At 38.6% G+C, this 27,698-nt stretch overlaps 1 protein-coding gene across 6 annotated transcripts in view; it reads left to right on the top strand.

The window, feature by feature from the left end:
• Nucleotides 1-27,698, top strand: part of mical2a (microtubule associated monooxygenase, calponin and LIM domain containing 2a) — a 37,106-nt gene that overhangs the window by 1,778 nt on the left and 7,630 nt on the right. For 4 of the 6 annotated variants that reach the window (XR_008606416.1, XM_055036713.1, XM_055036712.1 and 1 more), the window contains exons 2-19: nucleotides 8,745-9,118; nucleotides 14,419-14,626; nucleotides 15,191-15,307; nucleotides 16,280-16,381; nucleotides 18,204-18,359; nucleotides 18,859-18,959; nucleotides 19,428-19,685; nucleotides 20,403-20,518; nucleotides 20,618-20,744; nucleotides 20,818-20,908; nucleotides 21,322-21,469; nucleotides 23,130-23,329; nucleotides 23,690-23,793; nucleotides 24,579-24,647; nucleotides 24,739-24,873; nucleotides 25,174-25,278; nucleotides 25,691-25,957; nucleotides 27,378-27,485. Coding sequence is in view for 5 of the 6 variants with exons in the window: in XM_055036713.1 (XP_054892688.1) it covers nucleotides 8,858-9,118; nucleotides 14,419-14,626; nucleotides 15,191-15,307; nucleotides 16,280-16,381; nucleotides 18,204-18,359; nucleotides 18,859-18,959; nucleotides 19,428-19,685; nucleotides 20,403-20,518; nucleotides 20,618-20,744; nucleotides 20,818-20,908; nucleotides 21,322-21,469; nucleotides 23,130-23,329; nucleotides 23,690-23,793; nucleotides 24,579-24,647; nucleotides 24,739-24,873; nucleotides 25,174-25,278; nucleotides 25,691-25,957; nucleotides 27,378-27,485 (2,673 nt within the window). In the remaining variant the exon portion in view is untranslated. The remainder of the gene's footprint in view (nucleotides 1-8,744; nucleotides 9,119-14,418; nucleotides 14,627-15,190; nucleotides 15,308-16,279; nucleotides 16,382-18,203; nucleotides 18,360-18,858; nucleotides 18,960-19,427; nucleotides 19,686-20,402; nucleotides 20,519-20,617; nucleotides 20,745-20,817; nucleotides 20,909-21,321; nucleotides 21,470-23,129; nucleotides 23,330-23,689; nucleotides 23,794-24,578; nucleotides 24,648-24,738; nucleotides 24,874-25,173; nucleotides 25,279-25,690; nucleotides 25,958-27,377; nucleotides 27,486-27,698) is intronic. The other 2 variants (XM_055036711.1, XM_055036714.1) reach the window with 2 other exon arrangements.

Raw genomic sequence — 27,698 nt, 5'->3', positions numbered from 1 at the left:
ACTTTATAGCGCCTTTAATTACATTTCATTACACAGGCTGGTCTTATTGGTGTCAGACAGCGTGGCTGACTTGCTAATAAATCCATCGTGTTGTGTCCACATCCTCACAGGTTTTCTGAATTCAGCATTTTGATTTTCTTCTGATGAATACATCAAAAAGCCAAGTGAATATTTCCTTTTGAAGAATATGTTTCTGAAAAGTGTGGCATGCATTTGCATTCATGGTCTTTACTGTGATACTTGTGAATGCCATTTACCTTCAAAAGTTAACCTTATAAAGTATCAGGAAAGAGAATATGTGAGAATATTTGTGACATTTTTTTTTTAAATCACACAAGAAAACCAATTTATCTACTTATTTATGTACTAATTAATTCTATTAAATAATCAGGTGCACATTTGTTTTCTGAATAACAGAAAAGTCATTAAAATAAATGTACACTGTTGTGGAAAAAAAAAATTACTCAATCGGGTTTATTCGTATATTGTGCACAATATACAAGTAAATACAATCAATAATGAAGCAGGTCCGGATGAAAAGCTCTGCCAGGCAGAGACAACATTTGAGTTTTATACCAAGGATAAGGAATTCAAAACAAGGATGAGGGCGAGACAGTCTGGTTCTGCTGCAGCTGTAGAAAACAACTCCCAGCCTTGAACATGTAACCCAAATAGTTCTTTTGCTGAGAGTTCACAAGCATTTCATATAGCATGATCAGCAGATGTTAAATTGTAGTAATTTTCCACCACAATTCCCTCCTTTTGCTTATCAGTAAATATGTAGTATTTCTACAGTTTTTATGGTGAGAAGTGAAAAATTATCCCATACATTTTATGACACTACATATTTATTCAGTCATTGAAACATTATTCTGTACAAGACACAAAAAAACTACTGGCATTCATCCATTCATCCCCTTATTGTTGTCACTTTTGTCAGCTATAAATACTACATATTTGTCATATGGTCCTTGAAGTATTAGCTTTGTCAAAAGTAACCATTATTTTCATAGACACTTATAAACTATATTAGAATAAACTGTCTCCTCTAATGTTATTCATTTTTTAGCCAAATGCTTTATCAACCTTTTTTTTTTTTGCTTATTTTTGTGTTTTTGCATCAGATTTTTTGTATGAAATAGCTCATTTAACACAGTTAACTCTTATTCCTTTATTCTGAACTTTATTGTCACACAACACAGGTAGAAATTCAGGTGACCTATGGGCATCAGCATCCACTTTTTTAAACCCAGTGGGTCTGCAGACACTCTAAACTACAGGTTTCAGTACTCCTTCAGTGAGTTACAAGTGCAAATTTACACGGCCAGCCTTTCATTTTTAGTGTATAATTACCAGCTATACTGCAGTTTAGCTTAAAAACAGTGTGGTGAGAAACAAACAGTACAGAAAGCTCCAAGCATGCAACTGAACGAAGGCCCGGCCTGTGATGATCCTTATGAAGAATCCGAAAACGGTGCTAATTCCCTCAACTCTTTGATTCTTTGATCAAAGGTGACAGACGCACTCGTGCTCTTCCTGTCGTAAATCTGATGTTTGTTTTAGCAACACCTGAAAGTTGACTCACCTGCAGGATGCCAGAACTGCGGCGGCCGCTACAGCTTTTTGTTCTCTCTCACTGTAATAATATTAGTCAATACAGTATATTACAAACACAATGACAGAAGCCACTGTGTTGCGAACATGAACACCCGTGCCAAGTTTGCAAACATTTTTCCCGTCCTAATGTTTATCAAACAAGCGATCAAACGAATAAAACCAGATAATAAAGGATTATCTCTATGAATGAAACACCAAGACATCAGGTCAATGAGCATGAAAGTCGTAAGACATGTTTTAGAAAGTCATGCTGAGAGCAAAAACTATTTGAACATGTTGAATGGAGGAACTATGTGTGGAAGCCCAAGCTCATTATTACCAGGGAGGCGTTGTAAACGCACTTCTTCCTCTCCGCGGCACGTTTCCTTCCTTGTTCCACAGCATAGAAAACAGTCACTTGCGACCAGGCGGCTACACAAAAGAGATGGGAACTGACACAGATAGGTGGGGTTTGTTGTTCCTCATAGAGTGACACTCTGCCAGAACTACAGTGATGTTCGCAGCAATTAAAAACAGCTACAAAGTCATGTAGCCGTGAAGGCCTTGTGAATCAGGTTATATAAATAACTAGGAGAAATGTGTACAAAAGTCAGAGGCTTGTTCCAGTATCTTACACAACAGTAATGTGAAATATTTTGATCCTTTTAGCCTCTTAGGTTGTAGGGGGGAAAAATAACTTTTTATAAAAACATCAACAGAACATCAGTCTCAGAACTTTTGGATTTGGTTTATGAGATAGTTTGACATAAACAGGATTTTGTAAAAGTAATTTTAATTTATTTTTGCTGTTGTGTTAAAGATCATCATGTTGCCACAGAGACTGATTTTGACTTTTTGCAGATTTAAGCAGTGTTTGGTTTCTTGCCACCTTTTTGTGAGAATATTGCTGCAGGCAATAGTGGCTATGGTTTTATCTGCAGCACCTCTGGAGATCTGGACTTTGACTTGGCCATTGCAGTTTCATATTAGATCATTTTCTCTTATTTTTTTTATTTGCTGCTGATTTGGGAATCATTTTCTTAACCGATTTGGTCCAGTTTGGGCTAAACCTCTATGAAAAACTTTAAATTTAACACCATGATTGAAAACTATTTTGAAACTGAAAAAGAAGCCCAAATATTTTGCAAATCCTCTACCGTGCGCTATAATTTGATTTTACTAAATTTATAAGCTGTGTTTGTTTTTCAGCCATATGTAGTGTGGTGTGTTTTAGACAATTCATCTTTACAATCCCTGGCTGTGCTGCTAAGTTCTTTTCAAAAAAGGCAATCCTTGCAAACTAGTTCTACTCATTCAGTCTGTTTTTAAATCTATAGCTAGCATTACCCATGTTGTCAGGCATGTTGAAAGTGGAATAGCAATTTTCCTGAGCTGCCTTAACTTAGAGTCAGGTTATTTAAAATCCACTGCTGTGAAAATTGGAAAAATAAAAAATAAAAAATGTTTTCTGAATTGGTTTTATTAACCTTCCCAAAGTTATGCAGAAAAACAAACTTTTATGCTTCTTCAGCAAATTGACAACACTGACTTTTTTCAAAGATTCACTTTTGTTACGATCCTTTAAGTAAGTCCATATAGTAAGCTATATGTGCTAATTTTGGTGAAAACGAAAAAGTTTATCTGTAGATTTTTTTCAACCTAAGTACAATTTTGGTTAATTAAATAATCAAACATAATTTTATATTATTAGGTTGTTCTTCTCTGCCTATATTTTCACTTAGCAGGAGCCTGTAACTTTGTTTTCATATTCCAAAACATAAAATTGTCACGACAACAATGATACTAATACTGACTGTTCAAGACAAGTAGATTTTTTGACTCTTTTATTTTACTTTACCAAGTTGGATTAACAAATGGTGTTACACTTTGCGGCACAGCTGCTTTTCTATGAAGATCCATGCTGCCCTATTGAATTGCTCAGCATCTAAACAGAGTGGTAAGAATCAATCATCATCATTACTGTGGTAAAATTTTCCCAGGAAACTGTTAATAAGTTCCTTCTGTCAGAAGAAAGGACATCTGTGAATGTTGTCAAATATGGTGTTAAAATCTCAGAGGTGAAACTTCACAGAGGAAGCCTTCTTTTGAACTTTGATCTTTACAGGAAGCCAGAAAGTCTTTCCAGGAAAAGCCTGGGAATGAAGTGTCCGAAAATGAGGGAGCTCACCACCCTGCAGTGTTGCATCACCGTGATTTAATTTTCCGACCAGAATAGCTCCGGTTTCACACTCGGCTCAATGTGGCGGTGAAATTATGTTGAACGTTTGGTCCTGTTGAAGAGAAAAGTCTCAGTCGAGCTTTTTCTGGTGCCTTCAGAGCAGGTGGATGTTGAATATTTGTGTGAGAAACAAAGAGTTGCTTGTGCTTGTTTTATTTTCCGGTCATGCGATTTTTATTTTTTCTTTCTGAAACATGAAACTTCTCTATTCTGAGCGTGGCTGGGCAGATTTTCCCGCTGAGAAATAATACTATTAAACCTCCTTTGCGCCTTTCTGCGATGTGGATAAAAGGCCGTCATCTATAACTAATCTCTGTGAGTTATTGCGCAAAGAACCATGTGCTGAACACACCTTGTGTGTCAGGTGAGCCTGCAGACAGAAAGCTCCACATTCTTGCTCCTGTTTTAGTTAAAATGAACATTTTGTGTCTGTTTTTCTTTTTTTCTTCTTCTTTACCTTTGAAGTCCTTCTGAAGTTGACTGACATTTACTTTTATCTTTCGGTGAACTACCGTTATCAGGACACAGTCTTCTTTTGTTTTGGCACAGCTGCCTGGACACGCAGCCAGATTTTAGCGAGCTGAGATAATAAAGAGGAGCTTGGGAGGCCTGGTGCAGGGTTCGGCCCTACAGGCTCAACAGTACACGAGCAAAAATGTTTCTGCTTGCTTATCAGGCCTGCGGAGGGTTCCTTCCTGGTTTTCTTCAGCTCAACCTCTAATTACTGTTGCTGGCTGCTTGCTCTACTGTATATGTGAATTTCCCAGCAGTGTTTCCCGTTTCTCACCGTGTAGTGTTTTTGATTCCGTCTGCAGCAGTGTACTCTGTGGAAACAAAGGCTTAACTCTCCCCCACTTCAAAGTGTGTACAATATTTTTGCAGAATGTAGAAGACAAAGTTTCAGTTGTGAAACAGTCTAGGACATCATGACAATAAATTATAACCTTGTGAATCACCGATAGGTTTTTTTTTGTGTGTGAAAAAAAGACACATTTTTCAGGATTTGTCCTGCACATCATCAGTCTGCAAATTATGAATGGAAAATTGTCATTTTGGACTGTTACTGTTTTAGTTATCTGAAGTTTATCAATGTTTCCCCACTAAGAGGCAAATTAGCTCAGTATCCCGTTTGCTCTAACACACCTGATGCTCTTTGAATCAAGGACACATCCATTTAGACTCTCTGTACTGCAGCATGAAATGAATAAGATGCTGGATGAAGGGCCCTGATGACCAACACCGAGGGTTTACTGTGGTCATTTGAAGTGAATGACGCATCCCCTTGAAATTCAGGCACTTTATTTGATCCTGTGGTGTCATAAATTTGTCTTTCTTTGCCCCATTCCTCATGAGCTCAGTGTTCCCTTTAAAATGGCCCCTTCTTTTCACAGTTTGCTTTTGTGGCTGAAAATATTTCAGAGGAGTAACTACGTTACTCCGTTGTCTGATAGTGATGCAGCGTTAGGTTTCAAGCAGCAAAAACTTGAGTCCATCCCGACAGAGGATATGTCAGGACCACATCCCCGATGAGTCATTTTAATGATGCTTGAATCTGTTAAATCTATAAATAAAATAGACAACTCTTAACTATGGTCAATGAACCCAGTGAAAAAGCAAACAGTAAAAGGATTTGCCCAATCCAATTTTGCTTGTGCAGCCAGATCTTGATAAAACTTAAACTTTGCCTTCCTCTCCTCTCCACATTTACAATAAAATTGTGCTGAGTGCTGAATTTTTGTGTGTGTCTTTAAATGGACAAATGGGAAAGACGCTTGTTGTTGGTCAGCGGTAGACGTCTTGTTGAAAGATTTGGAGTTAGTAAATAGAAAATGCAAGTGCTGGATGTTTTCCAGTAAAAACAAATAGTGAATATGAAACCGCCTCGGTTTAGTTTTCTCTCAATGTGTACTGTCGCAGTTACATACTTTACATTCATACCATTCCTTCGTTATCAAACTACAAACAGATACCTTGTTACAGATACCTTGTTACAGCATGCCTCTCTCTTGATTCTGTTCTGAACAATGAAAAAACGATCATTATATTAGGGAGTGTGTCCAAACGCAGTAAAGGTGCATTCGTGATTAGAATCGTAGAATCAGCAGTTTGTGAATGAATGCATCCCTGTGATAGGAACTGAATCACTCCCCATTACTTTTCTCTCTTATCCACAGCTGGTTTCACTTAATCACATCATTTACTGGACAGAAAGGAAATGTAAACCAACATCGTAATAAACTCTGTGATCCTCTCCACCATTATCTGCCTCGGCTGAGGGTAATCTTTCCGTTTCTCTCGGTTGCATTTTTACAGCCACTCTGAGGGATCCTCCTTCTGTCTGCCCACAAGTCGCTTTTCCATTCTGTCAGACCGAGTTGGTGAAGTCCATGTGTCAGAGGCAGGGTAGTTTCAGTGCTGAGGATCAACTTATCTAATGACATTTTAAGCATTTGTTTCAGTAGTGTCGCCAAAATCGCACAACAGATGCTTTTAATTGTTGCGGCGCTTTACCTCTTTATTTTGAAACGTGACAACATAAGTGTATTAAGCATTTCGCTTAAGATTTTCACATTTTAACTTGGCCAAATGTGAAATAAACTTAGATCACCAAAAACTTTTCTTAGAAAGCTCAAAGCAAAAATAAAAGCAAAAATCTGAGAAAAAGTGAGAAAAGAAAAACAAAGGGGCTTATTGTGAAAAGGAGATAAAACATAAAGTCTTCATAAAGTTCTAAAATGCTGCAGAAATGCAAGAGCTTTTTGATTACTGTCAGATTACACATCCAGTTATGCATTACAACATGTGAGTCTTTGTCGTATCTTTGTATTTGATGACAAACCAGAACATTTCCAAGAAATCATGGTCGCATCCCGTAACCGGCTGCCTAGTGGAGCCAATGAAAGGACCAAGAGTTTGTTCTAAAAGGATGATGATGGACGACTGCAGAGCCTCTGCAGCCACGTGGCAAAGGAATGCCAGCCCACTAAAGGCTGGATGATTGTCATCAGGGCCTCTATAGGATATGCTGACAGGATATTACAGCGGTCCAAAATGCATATAGAGCATTTCTGTGGGTTGCATGAATCTCCTGCCTCACTTTAAGTATTTCTCTAAAGCAAGAGAGTCAAAAACAGGATGCAGACACGTGGTCAAACAGGATTCTGTACAAATTAAAAGGCTAACTTTAGCCTGGAGAGAAATGTTGCTGTTGGAACGAGGTTCAAACCCTCGTGGCATGGAGACATAATTAGAAATATGTGAGTCATTACTGAATGGTCACCTCTGTTTGGTACTATCTACATGAGCAACTTTGCGCCACTTCGCCGCCTGGGATTGTGGCGTGACAGTATCAGTGGAATACAGTGGGTGGGTGGGTGTTTAGACCCTGCACAGCCCCTACGACTTCTTGTCTAACCACACCCGTCCCACTCTGCATGACATTAAAATTTCAAAGCCAGGCTTCCCCCAAAGCTCACAGAAGCTGTGGTCTCCACCCATGTCGGCACACTCGGGCCTTGTGCTGAAACTTTCAACATTGTGCTTTGATGTCAACCTCTGGCACCAGTTTCTGGCACAGATTTTGACCTGCTTGATGGTTGATTGGAGGAACGGGGCTTTAATTGTGTCAGTTCAGCTTCAGTCTGATGTGAGTGCGTGCTTTTAGAAACAACAGTTTTCACATTCAGGCACACATGTAAGCACACGTGCTTCAGTGCACGCTATAGTATTAGGCCTGTATAAATAATCATCTATCTGTTTTTGTTTGCATGAGTTTCCATTAAAAGTAGTTGCACAGAGATTTGAACCACTAACCAGACCTAGAAATAAAATATTCTTATTATGAAACAATAGCCAATACTTTCTGGTACATTAAGAGAGAATAAAATAAATGCTAAAGATGTATTGATCACATATGTATATTTATCATCAAGGGAAACATGAATCTTTTAAGAAAGACGAAAATGATATCTAAAGAGTAAACTTTGTAAATATAGAGATTCCTTTCAACAAAGCTTAGACAAAAAATACTTCCTTAAAGCTCATGAGCTCTAGATTATGATATTTGATCCCATTAACAGTCCTTAGAAAAGCCAACATAGCCAAATATGGTCATTCAATGTAAATTCAGACTCCCCTAGTTACATAAACAATGTTTTTGTTAATGGTCTTTGTTTGTGGGGAAGAGCTGGAAAACAGTGGAATCTTCCAAAAACAATCTAATTTTGTTCAGCTTAAGGACACACTACACAAAATGCTGCCATGGACAGATATTTAGAATAAAAAGCAGCCAAAGTCCAAAGAAAATTGTAAAAAAACAACTTTGAAAGGTTAAGTGATTAGGACCACAAGTTTTTGCATATAGACACATTTCTTGCAAGACATACACATAGGATTTGGATTTATTGAAGTAATAGGACTTCTGGTATCACCATTAAAAGATGTTGTCCATATGATATGCACATTTCTTGAGTCTTGAGGTTGTGAAACAGTCACATTTTTTGAGCTAGTAAGGTTAAATCAGGATCCCGTAGTTGTGTCTGTAAAGCAAAAGTTCGAAATATTGTCAGCAGCTGCCTGACGTTCAATCACAGGGTCACTCTGCTTTGCTGCGTACTGGAACTGCATATATTTTTTCAACCTTGTCAGTACTTGAAGTGTTATCTTGCATATGTGGGTGTAAGATTACCACGTCTCAGAATGCCTCCTGCCTGAGATAATTGGTAAAGGAATGTTTTCCTAACAAAAAGCAGTCAAACTGCTTCATAATTCAAATCTATTATCCGTTTAAAGTCATGTAAATAGATCTTTTGGCTAAAAGTAGAAAATGGAAAAACACAAGTTACTGAAAGCCATCTGTTGGACTCTTTGCCGTCGGATGACATCACTGCTATGTGTCTTGCCTCCCCAGAATGGGCATGACGGTGCGGGCCAAGCCGAGGGTGTAGCCACATCTGGCAGAGCGAGCTGAGCGACGCGGAGCAGGAGCCTCAGCACACCAAGACATCTGCTGCAGAGGGGAAGATGGGAAAGATGGAGGAGGAGAGCGACAATGTCGGGAAGTTGTTTGAGAACTTTATCCAGGCCTCCACCTGTAAAGGGACTCTGCAGGCCTTTAACGTCCTCTGCAGACGTTTGGACCTTGACCCGGCGAACCACAACACTTTCTACTGCAGCCTGAAGGCAAAGGTCACCTCTTGGAAGGCCAAAGCACTTTGGAGCAAGTTAGACAAAAGGATATCCCACAAAGAGTACAAGAAAGGTCAAGCTTGTATGGGGACAAAGGTGAGTTTAACTATTTCCCTTCATCTTTAAGAAAAAGTAATGTCAAACATGATGGAGGCGTAGAACAGGGTAATAATGACAGAAGATAAATACATGCACTTAGAGACATGTTTTCTCTTGTCTTTTCATCCATATCAGCTTTCATGGAGCAGTGACTGGTAGTATCAGACATTTAGGCTAAGATCTACTGTGATCAATAACCAGTAAATAGCAAATTATCCACAACTGGAAATAATTTTCACTTAGGTTTCAGCCAGACGTAAAGCATGTATTTTCACATCATTCCACTTTTTGATGCTTGAGCTTTTTCGCCACTTTTTTTTAACAATGCCTCTTCTGCAAAACTGGCCAACATTGATGTGCATAGCTGCAAATCAAGAGGCTGAATACATCTTGGTGTGGATCTGGTGTGACTCAGGTACAGCAAATCAACATGCTGATTAAGTTGGTTAGCTGGCTCTCATTAACACCTACAGTTCATACAGTTAGCTTAGCGAAGCAAATATTAATGACTGTGTTATGTAGAAATGTTGTTAAAGATAAAGGACGGTAAATTCACCTCACATCTGAGAAGGGATCTTTTCCTGCAAACAGCAGGAAAGCATTTGCATTTGGCTCAGTGTAAATGTAATGAAACAAGGCGTTAAGTTTAAAAACTGGTGTAACTTTATTATAAAGCTAGGTTAATTATGTTTTTTCTATTCATATTCTGCCTGGTGACATTTTAGAAGCTGGGCCTTTTGTTTGGCTGCTGTCCAAAATATCCAATTGATTTACTGCTGCAAGCCCAAAGCTACATGTTTTCAGTAGAAAAATGCTTTCCTGTCTTCACTGCAGGCAGACTGGACTGTTGCATTTTATTCATCTGTAGCTTCACATTTCCCATGTGGTTCTGTACACCTGTGCAATAAAGATAAAAATGCAGACGGAAATATTTCTTAACAGGATATTTAATTTTATTGTCAGCATTTTTGACGTTGGTATGAAAGTCAATCAGTTCAGCAACTACATGTGTCGTGGTTAAGTTTATTTATTACGCTTGCTTTACTTTTTAAGGTGATCGTTGTTTTAAGGGAGCAGATGCAGAGTTATTAATTTACCCACAGCCCAGAAGAGTTGAGATTAGCAACCTGAGCAGGAGAGTCTTTCCAAGAATATTAAAACACACCCATCAGGTTAACTATGTTGCTGGCAGGCCTGAAACCACACTGGTGAAAGGTCCAGCTTAAAAGTTTGCTTTATACAACATTAAAGTTCTAGGATTCAGGAAGTGTCTTGTTGTTTCATCTCACATGATTTGCTTTCACTGGACATAAGTGTGACTCTGACATCCTGTTAAAGTTAAGTGTGGGACAGCTAACCCAGGCTCAATTGTTTAATCTTTATTTACCCCAGTAGATTTATATTTTATTCATGGCTCCTATACTTCTGGAAAAGGATGGGGTTTGATTTCAGGATTTTCCAAGTGTTGTAATGTAGAACATTATCTAGGTGTTCTGTCCTTCTTTCCATGTCATTCTCTTTTTCCTTCACTCTGTCCTTCTTTATTTTTCTTGTGTCTTTCCTTCCTTTCTTCTTTTCCCTGTCTTTTGTTATTTTCTTGCGCCTTCCTCTTCCTTTTTTGTAGCGTCTTATTTCCTTATCTCCATGCTTCCTTCATTGTGTCCTCCATTGGATCTTTCCTTATGACTTTTGTTTGTTGTATTTTTTGTTTTGTTTTTTTCTCCTGTTTCCCACTTTATGTCCTTCCTTACTTCCCTCCTTTCATTTTTATTATTTCTTGTGTCATGCTCTTCCTTTGTTCTTCCCTTGCTTCATTCTGTCCTTTTCCTTTGTCCCTTATGTCCTACTGCCCTTCTTTCTTTCCTTACATCCTCCTATCTTAATATCTTAATTTCTTAATGAAGAAATGTTTCCACAACGGGATACGTGTGTACTGTGCAGAGGATATTTGTGGTGGTGTAGCAGGAGGAGACACAAAAAAGGTGATGAGAGAAAGTCGAAACCCAGAGACGATGTTCACCTGTCAGCTGTGCTCAGATTCAGCACAATTTTTATTGCACAGAGGAAGAGACAGCATCAGTCAGCAACTCTGATTATTTGGCCCCATTTATACTCCGTTTGGCCACCTTTTTGCTTTTCCTGAACGTTTGGATGTGGCTATTATTAAAATGTTTTACATTCTGCTTAATTGTCTTTTAAGGTTGAGAATATCTTAGGCAACATCATAAAAAAGACAAGTGCATTGGAGTTTCTTATTTTGTATTTCTGACTTGACAAAGAATTTTTCCTGATAAAGCAAAATGCTTTCGATTTTAATGAACTGCTTACATGCGCGGTGTGTTTTTACTGCTCACAAAGGCAGCTATCTCCTTTCACATCTTCACCTTCAACCACTGGGTGAACAAATCCTTCAGTTTTCCTGTCGGTTCTGTTCTCCATCAGTGACAGATGTGATTTCACTCAGGGCTTTTCCTTCATATTGCCGAGTCTTTTTTACAGGATGTGATGTCAGGATTTTTATGGCCTAACACAGATGGTAGCGGAGGCCGAGCATCCGTCTCGTTAAGTTTTACTGTGTACAACAAAATCTGTCTTCTCATATAAATCGCGCTGTAAGTCAGCCTCAGTGCACCTCATCAGATCTCTAGTTGGCAGCTTGCTTTCGATAAAAACTCATTGTGTCTAAACGTGAGACAATCTTAAAGATATTTTTATTATGAGACACTCAGCTATTCTATATCTCTTCAGACATACCTGACATGTTTTGAAGTGCTTCCATCTTCGTCAGAGGTGTCACAGCTGTTATCAGCTGTGAGCGTAATTTACCAACAAAACTCCTCTCTCATGCCTAGTGCATGATGACAATGCATGATTTGTCCATCTTCCAGTGTACTCCGATCAACCTGACAGTTTGTTCACAGGCTGTCTGACTGGGTTTGATGAATGTCGGGCTGAGGCGGCGGTGGGTGGAGAGGGGGGTCACAGGTGGAGACGGCTGAGAGGAAACCAGTGTCCTGACTCAGCAGATGTGGCACCAGAGGTCGGTGGGGGGGGAACCCTGATCAGTGAGTGGAAAGTGTAAAAACAAACACTTCTGCTCATGGCTGATAGAGAAATCAAAACAGTGACATGAGTTTAGAGAACAATGGGCGCTCTTTGAAAGTGGATTTGTCGTGCGTCTATAAATGATGTTGTTCCTCATCTGTTCAACGGTTGCACGTCAGCGCACTAAGCACTGCTTTACGCAGGGAAATAACCGTAGGTTTAAACTTGTCGGGGCAGAGTGCACATCACCTGCCTCTGCGATTCACGTCTGACAGCCCCAGGCAGCTTATGACGAAGAATGAGAGAAGCACGTCACAGATACACACATTGATTGTTGGTGCAGGAGAAGCATGCAATGAAGAACAGATTTTAATATAACAGCAAAAAATTAAAACACAAAAACACAGAAAAAAGTAAATATACTTCGGTGAAGTTTCCATAATGTATTGGTTCTTCTGTAAGGTTTATGAGAAACTATGGTGATAAATAACTATAAAATGCTGAACTTTCTAATATGATTTCATTTAACTTTATCTCATATTCTAAAGATTTGATGTTTCACCTCTATATTAACTCTGAGTGACCTCTTGCTGGAGATATTTTACATTAGAGTTACATTTAGTAAATATTCCTTAGAATAGCACATGAATAGAATATTTGAAAATTTATATTTTACACCTTAGTTGTCAAGGCATGTCTTAAAATCCCTAAAGAAGATACAAAATGTTGCTTTTTGCAAAATTGCATTCATTTTTATGACATTTTAGAAATGGCTTTAGTTGAAATTTTTTATTTAATGTTTCTTCTTTTTGTAGTTTTCCGTTATATTTCTTGTTTTTATTTATTGCTTCCACATTTTTCCATTCGTTATGCTGTAAAACACGTGGTGTGACCTTGTGCATGAATGGTGCTTTGGAAATAAATCTTTTTTTTATGTACAGAACTTAATATTGTTTCATAGCAGGATTGACAACAAGTGATTGAAAGGAACTTCTTCTAACCTTCCTGAAGTCTATTTTGGAGAAGTATGGATTTGTTACTCTGATATTAAAGGTTATTCTGAGTCATTTTGGTTTGGTCAGGACTAATTATCTGTCATATTTCATAAGAGTCAGATGTGCAATAACTTGCTGAAAAGGCAGTTGAAAATCTTGAAAAACATGTTAAAGTCAAACAATGCAAACATCTTTCTGATTATTTATCTCCAGAAAATATCAGTGCATGACATAGTTTTTCTAAAATGTATAAATGGTGATAGGATGGGACAAAATGAGCAATGTATCAAGTTGGGCTATGAAGTTAACAGATGTGTGTGGTTTTTTTTTTTTTCATGTTTATGTTGTTTTCATGGTTGTTTTGCTGGTGTCTCACGGTTCAACGTGTTTTGTTATTGCAGTGAGCAGCAGGCAGGCAGATTGTCTCATGGAACTGATGCATGTGCGATATTAATAAGAACAAATATTTCTTATTTATATTTTTGTAACTATATGTGATGCCAGCAGTCAAAGTTTCTATCTGCTGCATCTATCTGTTGGATAACAGCAAATGAAAAGTAAATATATTCAGTCTTAATTTGTTGGAGTCTTTGCGACAGAAAACTGCTGAGCATTGCAGTCAAGCTTCGTTCTGGTTTAAATGTCAAAATAATTATGCACCCGATCTCTGAACAGTTTTCTTCATAAAGTGTCTTCAAACGGAAAGAAAAAGGAGGACTGTGCCAACACACATGCGTCACCTCTTTCATCTATCATTACGAACGGTGATGTAATGTTTCAACCGCACATGCTCAGACAGACACTTAAACCTCAAACTGACTTCATGCATTTTCTTTGGTGAGGCTGCTTTGTGAATAACACCTGAATTATGTGTCTCCAGGCAGCTTACTAATAAATACATCACTCCAAGCATGTGCAAACTGTTTTCTTTTGGTGCATTGTAGCTTTGCCAATAATACAATCACACATACATCAGCAATCTTGTGCAGACTGGACTGATTGTAGGAGTTTATCTTACTTAAGTGTTCCTGAATGAGACACTTTAAAGCGTCTCAGCAGTGGAGCAGTAAAGTACAACTCCTTCTCATGATGTATGGCGCTGCATAATGCTCCAGAGCTCATTATAAACAATTGTAATGTCCTTCTCTGTTTCAACAAGCTTTCTGTTGACTCTATGACAAAGATGTTACCCTGGTGCTCGTAATTTAACTGAGCTCTTTGTTTGTAATAACCAGCATATTGTGTCATTCCATTCAGTGCCTCATCATCGGAGGAGGCCCGTGTGGCTTGCGGACCGCCATCGAGCTTGCCTTGATGGGCGCCAAGGTGGTGGTGATTGAGAAGAGGGATTCGTTTTCAAGGCACAACGTGCTCCATCTTTGGCCCTACACCATCCATGACCTGCGGGGCCTCGGGGCCAAAAAGTTCTATGGAAAGTTCTGTGCCGGAGCCATCGACCACATCAGTGAGTATCGGACTTCCCCGGAACAAAACCGGCCTTTTAAATCACTCCGCTCCGGTGATTCAACTGTTTTCTCGCAAAATAAACTGTACAATATGATATATGAAGTTTATTTACCTCTCGGGAGATGATAAAAGAAACAGTAGTAAAACAATAACTAGATAATTATGTGTCCTCCTTTTTCTGCAAATCCCTGAAATTTGAAATTTGGAGCCAACGTGTTGCTAGTGTCCTTTCTGTAACCTTAAATGGCTGTGAAAGTGTTATTTTCTTTCTTTAGATGTTGAAAAAACCCACAAAGAAATACTTGAAAAAACATTAAGGTTGCCATGTCTCAAAATCAAGTGCTTGGTAAACATTTGAAAAGCAAAGTCATCCTTATTGTTACTGAAACCCTCCAAAAGGATGAGTTCACTGACCTTGTTGAGTGAAGCATGCTCTCCTTTTTTCCACCTATTTGGAGGCGCTGCTCAGCATTCCAGGCGTATCGCATGCAAGCAGAGTTTGCTCTCAACCGTAATAGAAAAAGCAAACATGAAAACATGGACGTGTGTCTGTCTCTGCCAGGCATTCAGCAGTTGCAGCTCATCCTCCTGAAGGTGGCTCTGATCGTTGCAGTGGAGTTTCACATCAACGTGGAGTTTGTCAAGCTGCTGGAGCCTCCAGAAGATCAGCAAAATGAAGGTACTCATTCTCACCTCAAACAGGAGGTTCACATGGAGAAATGAGGGGAATCTAAACAGCTGGAATATGTCTCGCTTTTAGGAGGATCAATTTGAGAAATCTATCTTTTTTTTTTAGACATGTGGAGTTTACTGCAGGATCTTTGTTTACATTCCTGCTTTGCTGCTTCTGCTGCACATTTAACCTGGTGGAGCAAAAGGGAACATCTTGTCTGACAGTATTTTATTTCCTTGACAGTCACTAATAAACACTGGCACAGGTTTTGTTTTTTAATCACTTGCGGATCAAAATAGCAAAGGTCATGTGATTTGCATCATCTCCCTGTAACTGATCTATTCTCTGCTATTTATATTGTCACTCTGCAATACACTAACCAGTGACCTAATTTATTTTTTAGACAGAATATGTACAGCCTCATTTTAGGTTTCATAACATTTGAGCAAAGCACAGTGGATACTTGACCCCCATCATCCCTCTCCGGCCTTCAACTTAGCGGACGATAAGTCAGGAGGTGTCAGTTCAGTTTTCATATCGACGTGGCGATAACAACACCAGCTTTGGCTAAATTTAGAGCCCGACTTATCCCTCCTGCTCCACTGTGACTGACTTAGCTGTGCCCTTGACTCTGTGGACGGTATTTTCCACACACAAACTATTTCACAACAAACTGGAAAGCAACACCTACTCTCATCTAACACGTCTGCTGCAACATTTTGTCTTTTTTAAATGGAGAAGTATATCCACATTTAAGCCTTTAATTGTGCAGTTGTTACATTTTTTCCCCGTCATGCCAGATTTGACAAATTTAATGAAGCTTCAAAGTAACAACAAGGACCGTCCAACAAGGACAGTCCAGATAGTGCGATGTTCCTCATGTTCTTTACGTCACAAAGGGGGGAATAATTTGATTTAAAACCTGTGTATATGTGCATGGATTTACCCAACACTCCCAGTTGCATTTTGTCTTTTCAGCGATTGGGTGGAGGGCCGCAATCCGACCTGCAGATCACCCAGTGGCTGGCTTTGAGTTTGATGTGGTGGTTGGGGCCGATGGGCGGAGAAACACGCTGGAAGGTGAGATGCAGGGAAACAAAAGGCCTGGATAGTTTAGGAAGCTGTGGTTGTGTTCTGCACTTTTAAATATGACAAGAACTCGTTGATGGATGACTGGAATCTGGTGCCACTCCCAGATCCTCCACTATTGAAATAGCTGACAAAGGATAAAAACTAATTCAAAGCAGGAATCGTCCAATCAGGAAAGATTATTAAAAGTAAATATTTTTATAGAAGTTGGACTTTGGTACTGGCCTGCAGTCAGTCTCTGCCTCCCGGGTGATTGATGCATTTTTGGAGTAATTTTGATATAATGGTTCTCACTGTGCTTTAGGCTTTGTGACTCTGTGACTCAATTACATTTAGAATATGACCAAATGGTTTAGTTTATGTTTTTGACATGAATTAAGAAATCAGCATTTGTCTTTACTCAGGTTACCGTCTGTCTGACATTATTGTTTTTTTAATTGTCCGAAACACTGAAGCAGGCAAAAAGGAAAAAAAATAATAATAATTACAGCTCTGCGTCTCAGTATTAAATCTCCTCCATAAGAAGTTTTAATAGTCATAATGTAACTAAATATGAAGAACATATTTTTGCACATAATTTATCAAACTCTAAATATACATTCTGTATATTATACAGACATTTCAGGACTTTTTCTTATTACTGTCTAACATTTGAACTCTTTCCAGTCCAACAAATAAATAAAGTTTCAAAACAAAGGAGAAATGTCTGCAGTAAACAAACATCTCAACGTCACATTTTCAGAAAAAGTGGGGGACATAAGCAAAGTGGTTTAACTTACAATAAAAGCAAAGCTTCATCCACAGATCTGTTTGTTCTGGACATAAAATGAGTGGGAAAAGTCAAATAAAAGCCTCTGTTAGAGCTTCAAATATTACTTAATGACACTGAGTTAGAGCTCTTCAAAAAGATGACAAGAAAACCTGTCTCCTTGGAGGCAAAACAGAAAACAATGAGGGATGATTCAAGTCTAACATGCTATTGTATATTTTTTCTTGCCTAAGATTAAACTCTTGCTCTCATTTGCGCCTGGATGAAGTCATCTATCTCTCCCGCTGGGGACTGCTAAATATAAATACAAGCAAGGCTGATCCATTCATGATGGAGCAGCTCCAACTCTGTGCTGTTTTCAGTTTTTCTCTAAAAATGCTGTCATCGAACAACTAATTTGGATCAAATGCTTATTCCTTAAAAGGACTTTTTGAACCAGAATGAAATGTTTAGCTCATTTTGTAATCATGAAGAACCCAGAGGGGAAATTACTTTCTTTACTGCAGACCGCTTGCTTGTGTGCTGCTTTTGTGGCCTGCTTATGGTAACACAGTTAAATGCAATCAGACGTGTTCAGTGCTGCTGCCTTTGGGAAAGCACAGTCAAATGACATTTTGGGGACAATGCAGCAGAGACTTGCATAAGTCTCTAATTTTGTTTAGTTTCCCGTCAAGCATATTCCTGTTGTAAGCAGTAAATCTTTTAAGTTGTTGTGAAACAATAATAAACATCTTATTTAAATACTTTTGATTACTTTGGGTAATAATATTATTTACTACACGGAAGTTATTTTCACTCAACTCCATGTGCTTCTTACAGAATATGACCTCTGTTCCTTTTCTAAAGTGCTTCTCCAAAAATAAATGCCCTGTCATTATGGTTTGAGGTCGGATTGCTTTTGGTTTAAACAGATGAGTTAATAGCCCTAATTTTTCTCTAGCATTCCCAGTTAACTGTCTCTGCCTTTCTCTCTCTCTCTCTGTGTGTGTGTGTGTGTGTGCGTGTGTGTGTGCGCGTGTGTGTGTGTGTGTGTGTTTTTACCAGGTTTCAAAAGGAAAGAGTTCAGAGGTAAACTGGCAATCGCCATCACAGCCAACTTCATCAACAGGAACACAACTGCGGAGGCGAAAGTGGAGGAGATCAGCGGAGTGGCCTTCATTTTCAACCAGAAGTTCTTTCTTGACCTCAAAGAGGAGACAGGTAGGATAGGCAGAATATTAAATGTACAGATTAAATTGACCTTAATCTTGATGATGGCACCAGATGTCAAAATGTAACGTTTGTCTCTGGTTTCTCAGTTGTTGACTGTAGGTTGTTTTTATGACTTCTCATTGTGTTTTATAATGTAAAGCACTTTGAACTGCCTTCTTTCTGAATGTGCTATACAAATAAACTTGGTTGATTAAATACTGCTTAGTACAAATTAAACACCTGGTCCAAGCTGGGTTGATCAATAGTGTAGATTTATTTTTTAGCTTGTTTTGTGATTTATTAGAAATGTATGGGATTCTGTAAATGGAAAATAAATTAAAAAAACACAGCAAAAATAACATAGAGATTTGAGATTTATGAATGAACAATTTTGACTGATAAGTTAAAGTTGACTATTGTTATCGTTTGACAAAAATTAGCCTTTAAAGGGAATTGTTTTGTGAACTGTAAAAGTGTGAAGTGTTAAGATGCTGATATCTCTCTGCAGGCATTGATCTGGAGAACATTGTCTATTACAAGGACAACACACATTACTTTGTCATGACGGCAAAGAAACAGAGTCTGCTGGACAAAAAAGTTGTGATCAATGTAAGTGAACCGTGTTTTCATCTGTATTAATTTTGATGGTGTTGTATTTGTTTTCAAGCATCATTGAAACAGAATCAGACAGACTGTTCTGTGGAGCTTCTTCAGTAGCAGAGTCGTGATTGCGGTGTGTTCTGGTTGAATTTGCAAAGAGCAAACCTCTTTTCTTTAACAAGACAAAAGTCTGGGTGGTTTCCCCCTCCTACACAGCTGACTGATGGCTCACAATAAACACAGGCAGAGGAGAAATGTTACAACCTGTGCTCCACATGGGGAACACAACCGGACTGACTTTGGCATGCCTGTGAAAAGTGTCTAACTTACCCAAAAGGTGTAATACAACAAGTTGGTGGGTTTGAAACTGTAGCCTTTTGAAACCACGGTACACGCTGAATGTGGAAACCTTGTGACTGGCACAAAGCTAAGACTTCATTTTCTGGATTCTTCTCTTGTTCATTTCCATGTAACCAGGATTACATGGACACTCAGATGCTGCTGAGCAGCGAAAATGTCAACCAGGAAGCCCTTCTGAGCTACGCCCGAGAAGCTGCTGACTTTGGCACCAACTATCAACTTCCCACACTCGATTACGCCATGAATCACTGCGGGCAGCCAGATGTGGCCATGTTTGACTTCACAAGCATGCATGCGTCTGAGAACGCCGCTCTGGTCAGGGAGAGATCCGGACACCAACTGCTGGTGGCGCTGGTTGGTGACAGTCTGCTGGAGGTAAGGGAGCAAAACAGGCTGACTTCAGATGCTGAGAGCTTGAGAAATGCATTAAATTATAAGTACTTGAGTCTGAAATGATCTCTGCCAGATAAATTGGGGTGATGTCTCTAAAATAGAGGGTGGGGTCTTTTATATGCCCGCCTGTGAGTGGTTTACCTAATTTTTTCCCCCTCAGTTAATCCTGTTGTCGTCAGCAGATTCATGTAGTGTTTTTTTGTGCCGCTTTTCAGATGTTACAGTTGCCTGCAGGAACATGTACAGGAAGTCTGTCTGCTTTTACACGCAATGGTTATTAAAAAATGTCTGAGATATTTACTCTGAAGTCAGATCTATGGTATGTGACACGGCAAAGCAAAACATAGCAACTACTGGAGGAGAAAAAGCACATTTTTAAAATTCAGACAGGCTTGAAAACTTAAAAATAAAAAGATTTTACTCTTCTCCTTTTTTCCCATAGGAATGGTATCATAATCCATCATTTTTGGTGTGGTGATCAAATATGATTTATCTTCTTGAAACATCATTAACAAATAACACCCAATCATGCATCAAGAGCATTTTTGTTTTGCATATTTCGGTACTCTAAATCAAGCCCTACTACTTCCCTACTACTTCTTGGAAATGTCAAAATGCCACTGAATGAACAAGTATAAGTTGAAAAGTTGTATTTTGTCACATCTTTATGCAGTATTTAATGGATTTGCTTTGTTGCAGCCCTTCTGGCCAATGGGGACTGGTTGTGCCAGAGGTTTCCTGGCTGCGTTTGATACGGCCTGGATGGTAAAGAGCTGGGCTGAAGGCCGGACGGTTCTGGAAGTTCTGGCAGAAAGGTGCATGCGCATTCTGTCTGAAACTTTCTCATGGTGTTTTTGACTACTGCCAAGTTCATCTTTGCTAAATGAACCAATTACTTTCTATGTGTAATTTAGGGAGAGTATTTACCGACTTCTACCGCAAACTACTCCTGAAAACATTGCCAAAAACTTTGACCAGTACACTATAGACCCTTCAACCCGCTTCCCCAACCTCAACTCCTCATGCGTTAGACCTCATCAAGTAAGCTCTTTTTCTTTAACCTCAACTCTCCAAACATGGACATATTTTTACTATGATGTGTCTTTTATTTTAGGTGCGTCACCTGTACGTCACTGGAGAGCTAAATTCCTGCTCCCTGGAGCGTGCTGCTACCATACGACGGCCTGTCAATCTCTACAGACGAGGTAAATGTAAGAGGAGTCAAACCGGCAGCCGCTGACTCACCTCACTGTTATTCAGGGCGGTGATTTTACTGATAAGACTTGCTCTGTTTTAGAGGGATTCTATGAGGAATGTTGCTATCGTTTCTCTGTCTTTGTTTGGCTCCTATTTAAACATAATTACATAATAATATGCATAAACTTTAGTCTAAGGAGGAATTATTTACAAATGGCAGACAAACACATATTACAGTTTCTGATGATAAATAACACGTTCTTCACACTTCCTGAACAATCAGTTTCTGACACATACGTTCACCTCAGGCTTCACTTCCTTATTTATAAGCGCTCTGTTCCTTTTACCCTGGTATTACGTAATTTTCTGATCCGTGTCTCTCTAACATTTTTTTTCTCCTTTTTTCATGTTTCTTCTGCAGAGTCTGAGATCCGGCCATCGCGGCTCCTGTCCTGGTGCCAGAAACAGACCGAGGGCTACAGGAATGTCTCCATCACAGACCTGGCGTCGTCTTGGAGAAGTGGCATCGCCCTGTGTGCCCTCATTCACAGATTTAAACCCCAGCTGATGTACGTAGCCCCAGCTTTGGCTGCGGTTTTGGACTTTAAACCACTCTTAAATTTTTATTGCATAGTTTGAAAAGCAGGCAAGCATTAATTTAACCACGTCTTTTAGGTGATAAAGTTAAGCATGTCAAATTTCGCAAGACTTTCTAATATCCTAATACTTGATTGGTAGAAGTAACAGTTGGTTTGGAAAGGTCATTTTTTTTATTTGTATGTTATTAGTATATTTGATATCCAAAGATGTAAATACATAGCATTGAAAATTCTGTAGGCATTAAGATAAAACAAAAGGGTCAAAGAAGAGTAAGAAAATTATACAATATCAATATGATGCAAAATGCAGCTTTTAATAATATTGTGCAACTCTAAATTCTGCTGCATGATCAGAACTGACCTTAGTTTTTCTCAATTTATTCTAGACTTATACTGTTGTTACCAAACTATTCCTGAAGAAGCACTAACATCAGAAAAGAAGTGTTTAACTTTAGGGTTCAGAGGACTCAGAAGAATCACAGTCTATGTGCTACAGTAAAAACAAATCACAGCTTGTGGTATGTTGTTGCCAGAGGAGGTCACAAAACTTAAGGAAGACAAAAAAAACCCCACAACAAATACCTGATTATCTTTGAGGTTTCATTTGTTGCAAAGCTTACAAACTACATGATCTTTTTTATTCAAATTTAACTTGGCTTCCAAACTTTTGGCCTGTGCAGTATGAAGGTTTATGTTTCTCTCTGATGAAAGTTTTGCTCAGTTTTGTATTTAAAAAAAAAAATAACAAAGCAAAAAAACCTGAATATTGAGATTTCTTTCTGCTACTTTCCCTTTCTGAGTCTAATTCAGGAACTGTGGAGAAAACCAGCTCCTTTATAACAAAAACAAAACAACAAAAACTGTACCGGTGCAACTGTAGATTAGTGCATTTACAAACCTAAATATATCCATGCGGCTCTTTAATTACTGCCTTCATTCTTTGGCACAAGCGCTTGGAGTTTTTGGTGGACTTATAAATTTCCAGAAACTTCTGGCATTCGTCCCGTTTTTGTTCTCCTATCTGCAGACCTGTCAGCAGCACACACGGCAGGGAGGGGAGCAGGTTCACACTGAAAAGAAAAAGACTGATGTTTGTTTGTGTTGCTGCTAGGTTACTGCTCGCTTCTTTACATTTCTCCTGCTGCCGTCTACACACCATATTTGCATAAAACACATCAGGGTCTCTTTTGTGTCTGTCACTGGTCATTTTTTTTTTTTTGCAGCTTTAAGCTTCTTTTAAAACTAAGTTTTAGTAAAAATATGCTTCTGTGTTAAACAAAGCCGTTGTGCTCGCACTGACTCCCCATGTTAGCGTTATTTCACCCTCGCTCAGCAGTAGTCACCTGACGTGCAGAAATGAAGGATTTGCCAGCAAATAATTCCTTCAAAGAGTCTCTATTTCTTGCTGCCACATTCCTGTCTGGTTATTTCTGGATGGACAAATGGATATTTAGGTCACAGGTAAATGGGTTACTGGGACTGGGGGGTAAATGAGAACCAAGAGTAGCAGGAAGTTTTATAAAACTCAAAGAGTATTATGATAAAAATGTCACTGTCTTATCTAAATGTTCAGTGTCTGTGTCATCAAGTATTTTTAGCTTAATTTATTGTTTCTCCTTGTTGTTATCAGAGACTTTGACTCTTTAAATGAGGAAGACCACACTGCGAACCTCCAGCAAGCTTTCGACATCAGCGATCGGGAATTCGGGATTCGCCCTTTCACTTCTGCGTTGGACCTGAGCGCTGGCGAGGAACTGGACAAAACCAGGATGATTGCTTACTTATCGAAGTTCTACGAGCTTTTCCGTGGGACTCCTCTTCCTTCGTCGGGTACGTGGTTCTGTTTCGAATCCCCTGGAGTTTACATTCTTCTCACTGTTTGTTTCTGTTCCCGAGTTTCTTCATTTGAAAAAGAAAATACATTTTACAGACGTTTTGCAGTTCTGCCCTTTAAAAAGCATCTGGTGTGTAGTGGCTTGAGAAGAATGTTGTTGTGTAGTGAAACTGTGCCGTCAAGTACTGTGTGAGTCTTGATTGCATGCATGTTTCAACTAAAGTGCTCTTTAAAGTGAAACATTTCTCTGCACAAACACAGGCTCTTGAGACACGTCCTATTGCTTCATTCAATATGCTTTATAAATGGAAAGCTTTTCTAATTTACTCTACTCCGTGTTTCTTGCTACACCACAGATTCCAGAAGAGTGGATGAAAACAATGAAGAATATCCCTCAGAGGAAGTCAAAGCTAATAATAAAGATCTCAATCTTGCACTGACAAGGAAGCGGGTACCAAAGGTAACAGAGATGTTTAATCTGCTGTACTAAAAACAACTTTAGTTATGCTAATTTCTACTTTTTGTACATTTTTTACATATTGATTTATTTTATTCAGTGGTTGAGTTGCATTTGAATTCATCAATTGTGCCTGTTTTACATCGTTGGTTGATCCACTAAAGAATAAAACCCTCAGAAAGGTCGTCCTGCGTCTCAAACTGCATGCTGCGAAGTAAATAGCTGCTTTCTGCTCACATTTAAATGAGATATTGTGGATACATCTGTGGGAAACACTGACGTATATTTTTATGGATTACTTTCAGAGCAATGACAACCAATTCTCAAATAAGTTAATGTCACATATTTACTTTGAAGCAGTTGATTGTAATTTCAAGGTAGAAGACAAAACTCCTTTGTACGTTAAAAAGAAGACACGCATGTTAGAAAAGGGATAAGTAATAAGTGAATGCTGCTGGTTGAAATAATTCAGGTAATCCATTCTGTCAGGATCATGTTAGATGTTGTGAAATTCTCTTGTGGAGTTTTATGTTCGTACTATGAACCTTATAATTACGAAACGATACAACAGCAAGTCCCTCACATACAGAGCTTAAAAGGCTGCATATGTTTTCCTCCAGCAACAAATCACAATTCAGTACTGTACAGATTTGTGTTATTTTTTTCATTTTCATTTAAATGTGTCCGTCCACATTAAAAAGCATCTGGTGTGTTTGCTCAGGGCTTTTTCTTTGTGAATGAGGCGCTGCGGCAGGGTGTCATTTTTTTCCGCTGTGCTCCGTTTTCAGGATGAGAAGAAGTCGGACGGTACAGACTCTGTTTACAAAAGGAGGCGAAGATTCTTCCATCTGGAGGAGGTTTGTGAACACAATGTTTGGTGTATAAGTGCACATGCACTTTGTTATTTTACTGTATTTCTGAGGGGGGTTTTTCTCTGCTCTTCTTCAGGCCACTAACATACGTAGTAATGGGTCTTCAGACCAACACGAACGGGAGCCCAAAGAAAACAAAGTTCGCTCAATGGCTTCGCAGCTACAGGCCAAGTTTGAAAACAAGAACAGCTACACATTTCAAAAAACACAGGTAAAACAATATAACATGTCTGATGTGTTCCAATGTTTTTGCTGTTGTGTAACTAATTTAAGTATTTAAGAATACACAGTTTTAAAATTCATTCTAGGGAATTTGAGCGTCTGATATACATTTTTACACATTTAAGGTTATTTTCTAATCGTGAACTCAGTTGCTTAATTGCAAAATCTTAAACTGTGCTCTGTCGTTCAAATGTTAAAACTCTTATTTCTAGCATGACTCTTTTCCTCTTTTGTCTTTCCTGCACTTTTTCACTAACATTTCTCCAATCCTCCTCAAAACCTCGTGCAGTCAGACTGTGAGACGGTCTTGATGGTCCCTAATCTTAATCAGATTGAGTTTCGGCCTGTTACGATCAGATCTTCGGTCCCACCTAAGCCTTCTTCAGTGACACAGGTACATTCAAGTGGCACAACAGCCCCCAAAAAGTCTCTAATCTTTTGATTATGTTCACTCATCAGTACATGAAATCAAATATTTAGATTTATCTGTTTAGATATATATATATATATATATATATATTTGTCATTGGAGAATAACCCCAAACAGAAAATAAAGACTGAATCAATTGTGGACATTTTTCCTGATTTTCCACAATCAGGAAAAATGTCCTGAAATGCATTTCAAGGATAGCAGTGTCTGTTTCCACAATTAAAACATTGGCAATTCATATTGATTTTTGATCAATTTCCATACAGCTTTTTGTGACTGTAGAGAACCACCTGCTTGTTTATGTTTTAATAATCTACACACTCAGTGATTTTAGATGTGGATTTATAGGAGCTACTATGTCTACTGTACCTTTCAGTTTGAAAAAAGTATCAGAAAAGCGGCTGAACAGTTAGCCAACCTTCCTCCAAAGACTCTGCCAAAACCCCAACTCCGTCCTCAGCCCCTGCATCCATTTTTAGTCGTGAAGCTCAGACATGTCGATCAAACTCTCACTGAGATGAAGCCCCAGCCTGAGCGTGAGAGTCCTGAGCCCCCCACATCTCCTCCGTCCTGCCGCTCTGCTATCTGTTTCATGACAAGAGTTCTGCATCGCCTCAGAGAGGTGGACGAACACGCATCTGAGGTGAACACTTTCTCCTGCTTTGCCTGTCTGTTTTCTCCTCTGTGCTGCACGCTCCGATTCCCAAAAAGGCCCCAGAGTGAATGATGACTGCATATTATGTTCCCATTATACATTTTGGCTTGTGTAACATGCAGTCAGATGAAGTCAGCCCCCAATTATCCAGCTTTCCAGAAATGCGGAGCAGGCCAACAAACTTGGCTCGAGTTTATTTTACTCTTACAGTTACAACAGCCAAAAGCTCCTCATGTAAGGACATGTTGGCAGACTTTATCTATGTTTGCCTCTGTCAGTGCAATTTGTACCAGTGGAACCAACATTTCTTAATTTGCTTTCACTGAAATATTTATGCAACTATTCCTCAAAAAAAGAAAGCCAAGAAATCATTCCTTTTAAAAAAAAATACTGTTTTTTATTATTATTATTTGCTCCCTTTTTCATCTTAAAATGTTGTAAAGACTTTTTGCACACGTTAAGAAATCGCCTATTAAAATATAAATTTGATCTTTTCCATTCAGTGTGCAAAGAGATAACTTTCAATCGTTTATCTGTTTTCAGTTGATGGATGCAGTTTTTTTTCCTCATCTTTTAACTTGTTTATCTGCTTTGTTGGAACATCACATTAGTAGTAACTAGTGAACATTGGGTTTCACTGTTATAACAACTGTTGTAATATTATTAAAAATATCATCATCAGCAACTCCATCACAAAGTGAAACACGTTTTATGGATTAAATACGCACACAATGATTTTCCAAGCTTTTACTTCTGTTGGTTGTGATGATTTTCTGCTTACAGATTATGAAAACACAACATTTAAGCTTAGATAGAACACATTATAATGTCATAAATATAAACTCTGTAGTCATGTTGAAAATTACTCTATGTGATAGCTTAGCACAGTGCCTGAAAGCAGTTAATAAATTAAAATTTAACATGATTGGTCAGAGATGCACACAGCAGTTTAGTACAGCGACAGACAAAAAGTTATATGTGAAAGTCTAGATGTTTTATATCTATTCTGGTATGTAAGTAAATCATAGAAATACTTTCAATCAGAATTGCTTTAAATAACCCAAACCAGTTGAGTGGAAGGTTCATCTGACTATCTATTAGCTTTCCGCCTCTCTTTTTCTGATTTATATCTTTTTCATCCAATTGCTACAGAAAACTCAACAACTCCTGAAACAGAACATGACAGAACTGAGACTTTAACTCAACCAATGTGATCTGCTGTAGCCAAGCTTTGTGTGAGGTCTAAAATTAAAGTAACCAATATGTTGCTGAATGCAGGATGACTATTGTTTTCTACTTGATAATATACACTCTTTCAGGGCCACACAGGTGTTTGGAGTTAGTACTCTGTCTGGTTTGTTTGTGGGTGAATGTGAAGACTGTTGATTTTCCCTTTGTCATCTTGTAGAAAAAAGCCCAAACACAACAAGTTAGGGAGTTTCAGACAAAGAGCATAAAGGAAAAAGCTGTTCACCTTAGTGGACTTTTCTCAGGAGACAGTCCTCACGTTCTCCAGGTGACTTTCGTAAACTGTGTGAAGACACGCTTGTTTTGAATGCCAGCATGCTTTTGTTTGTTTTCTCAATTATGAATTCATTTTATTCACTCATATATATTCCCACGCAGTGTGTGTGTTCACAATGTTTACATTCCTAAAACAACAACAACAAATTTTATAATCTCGAGATAAGCAGTGTTGAATCGACGCATGTTTAAGTAGAAGCATTGG

This window comes from Poeciliopsis prolifica, unplaced genomic scaffold (genome assembly GCF_027474105.1).
Source record: "Poeciliopsis prolifica strain line A6 unplaced genomic scaffold, Auburn_PproV2 SCAFFOLD011, whole genome shotgun sequence".
NCBI lineage: Eukaryota > Metazoa > Chordata > Actinopteri > Cyprinodontiformes > Poeciliidae > Poeciliopsis > Poeciliopsis prolifica.
This window is presented reverse-complemented; position numbering and strand designations above follow the sequence as displayed.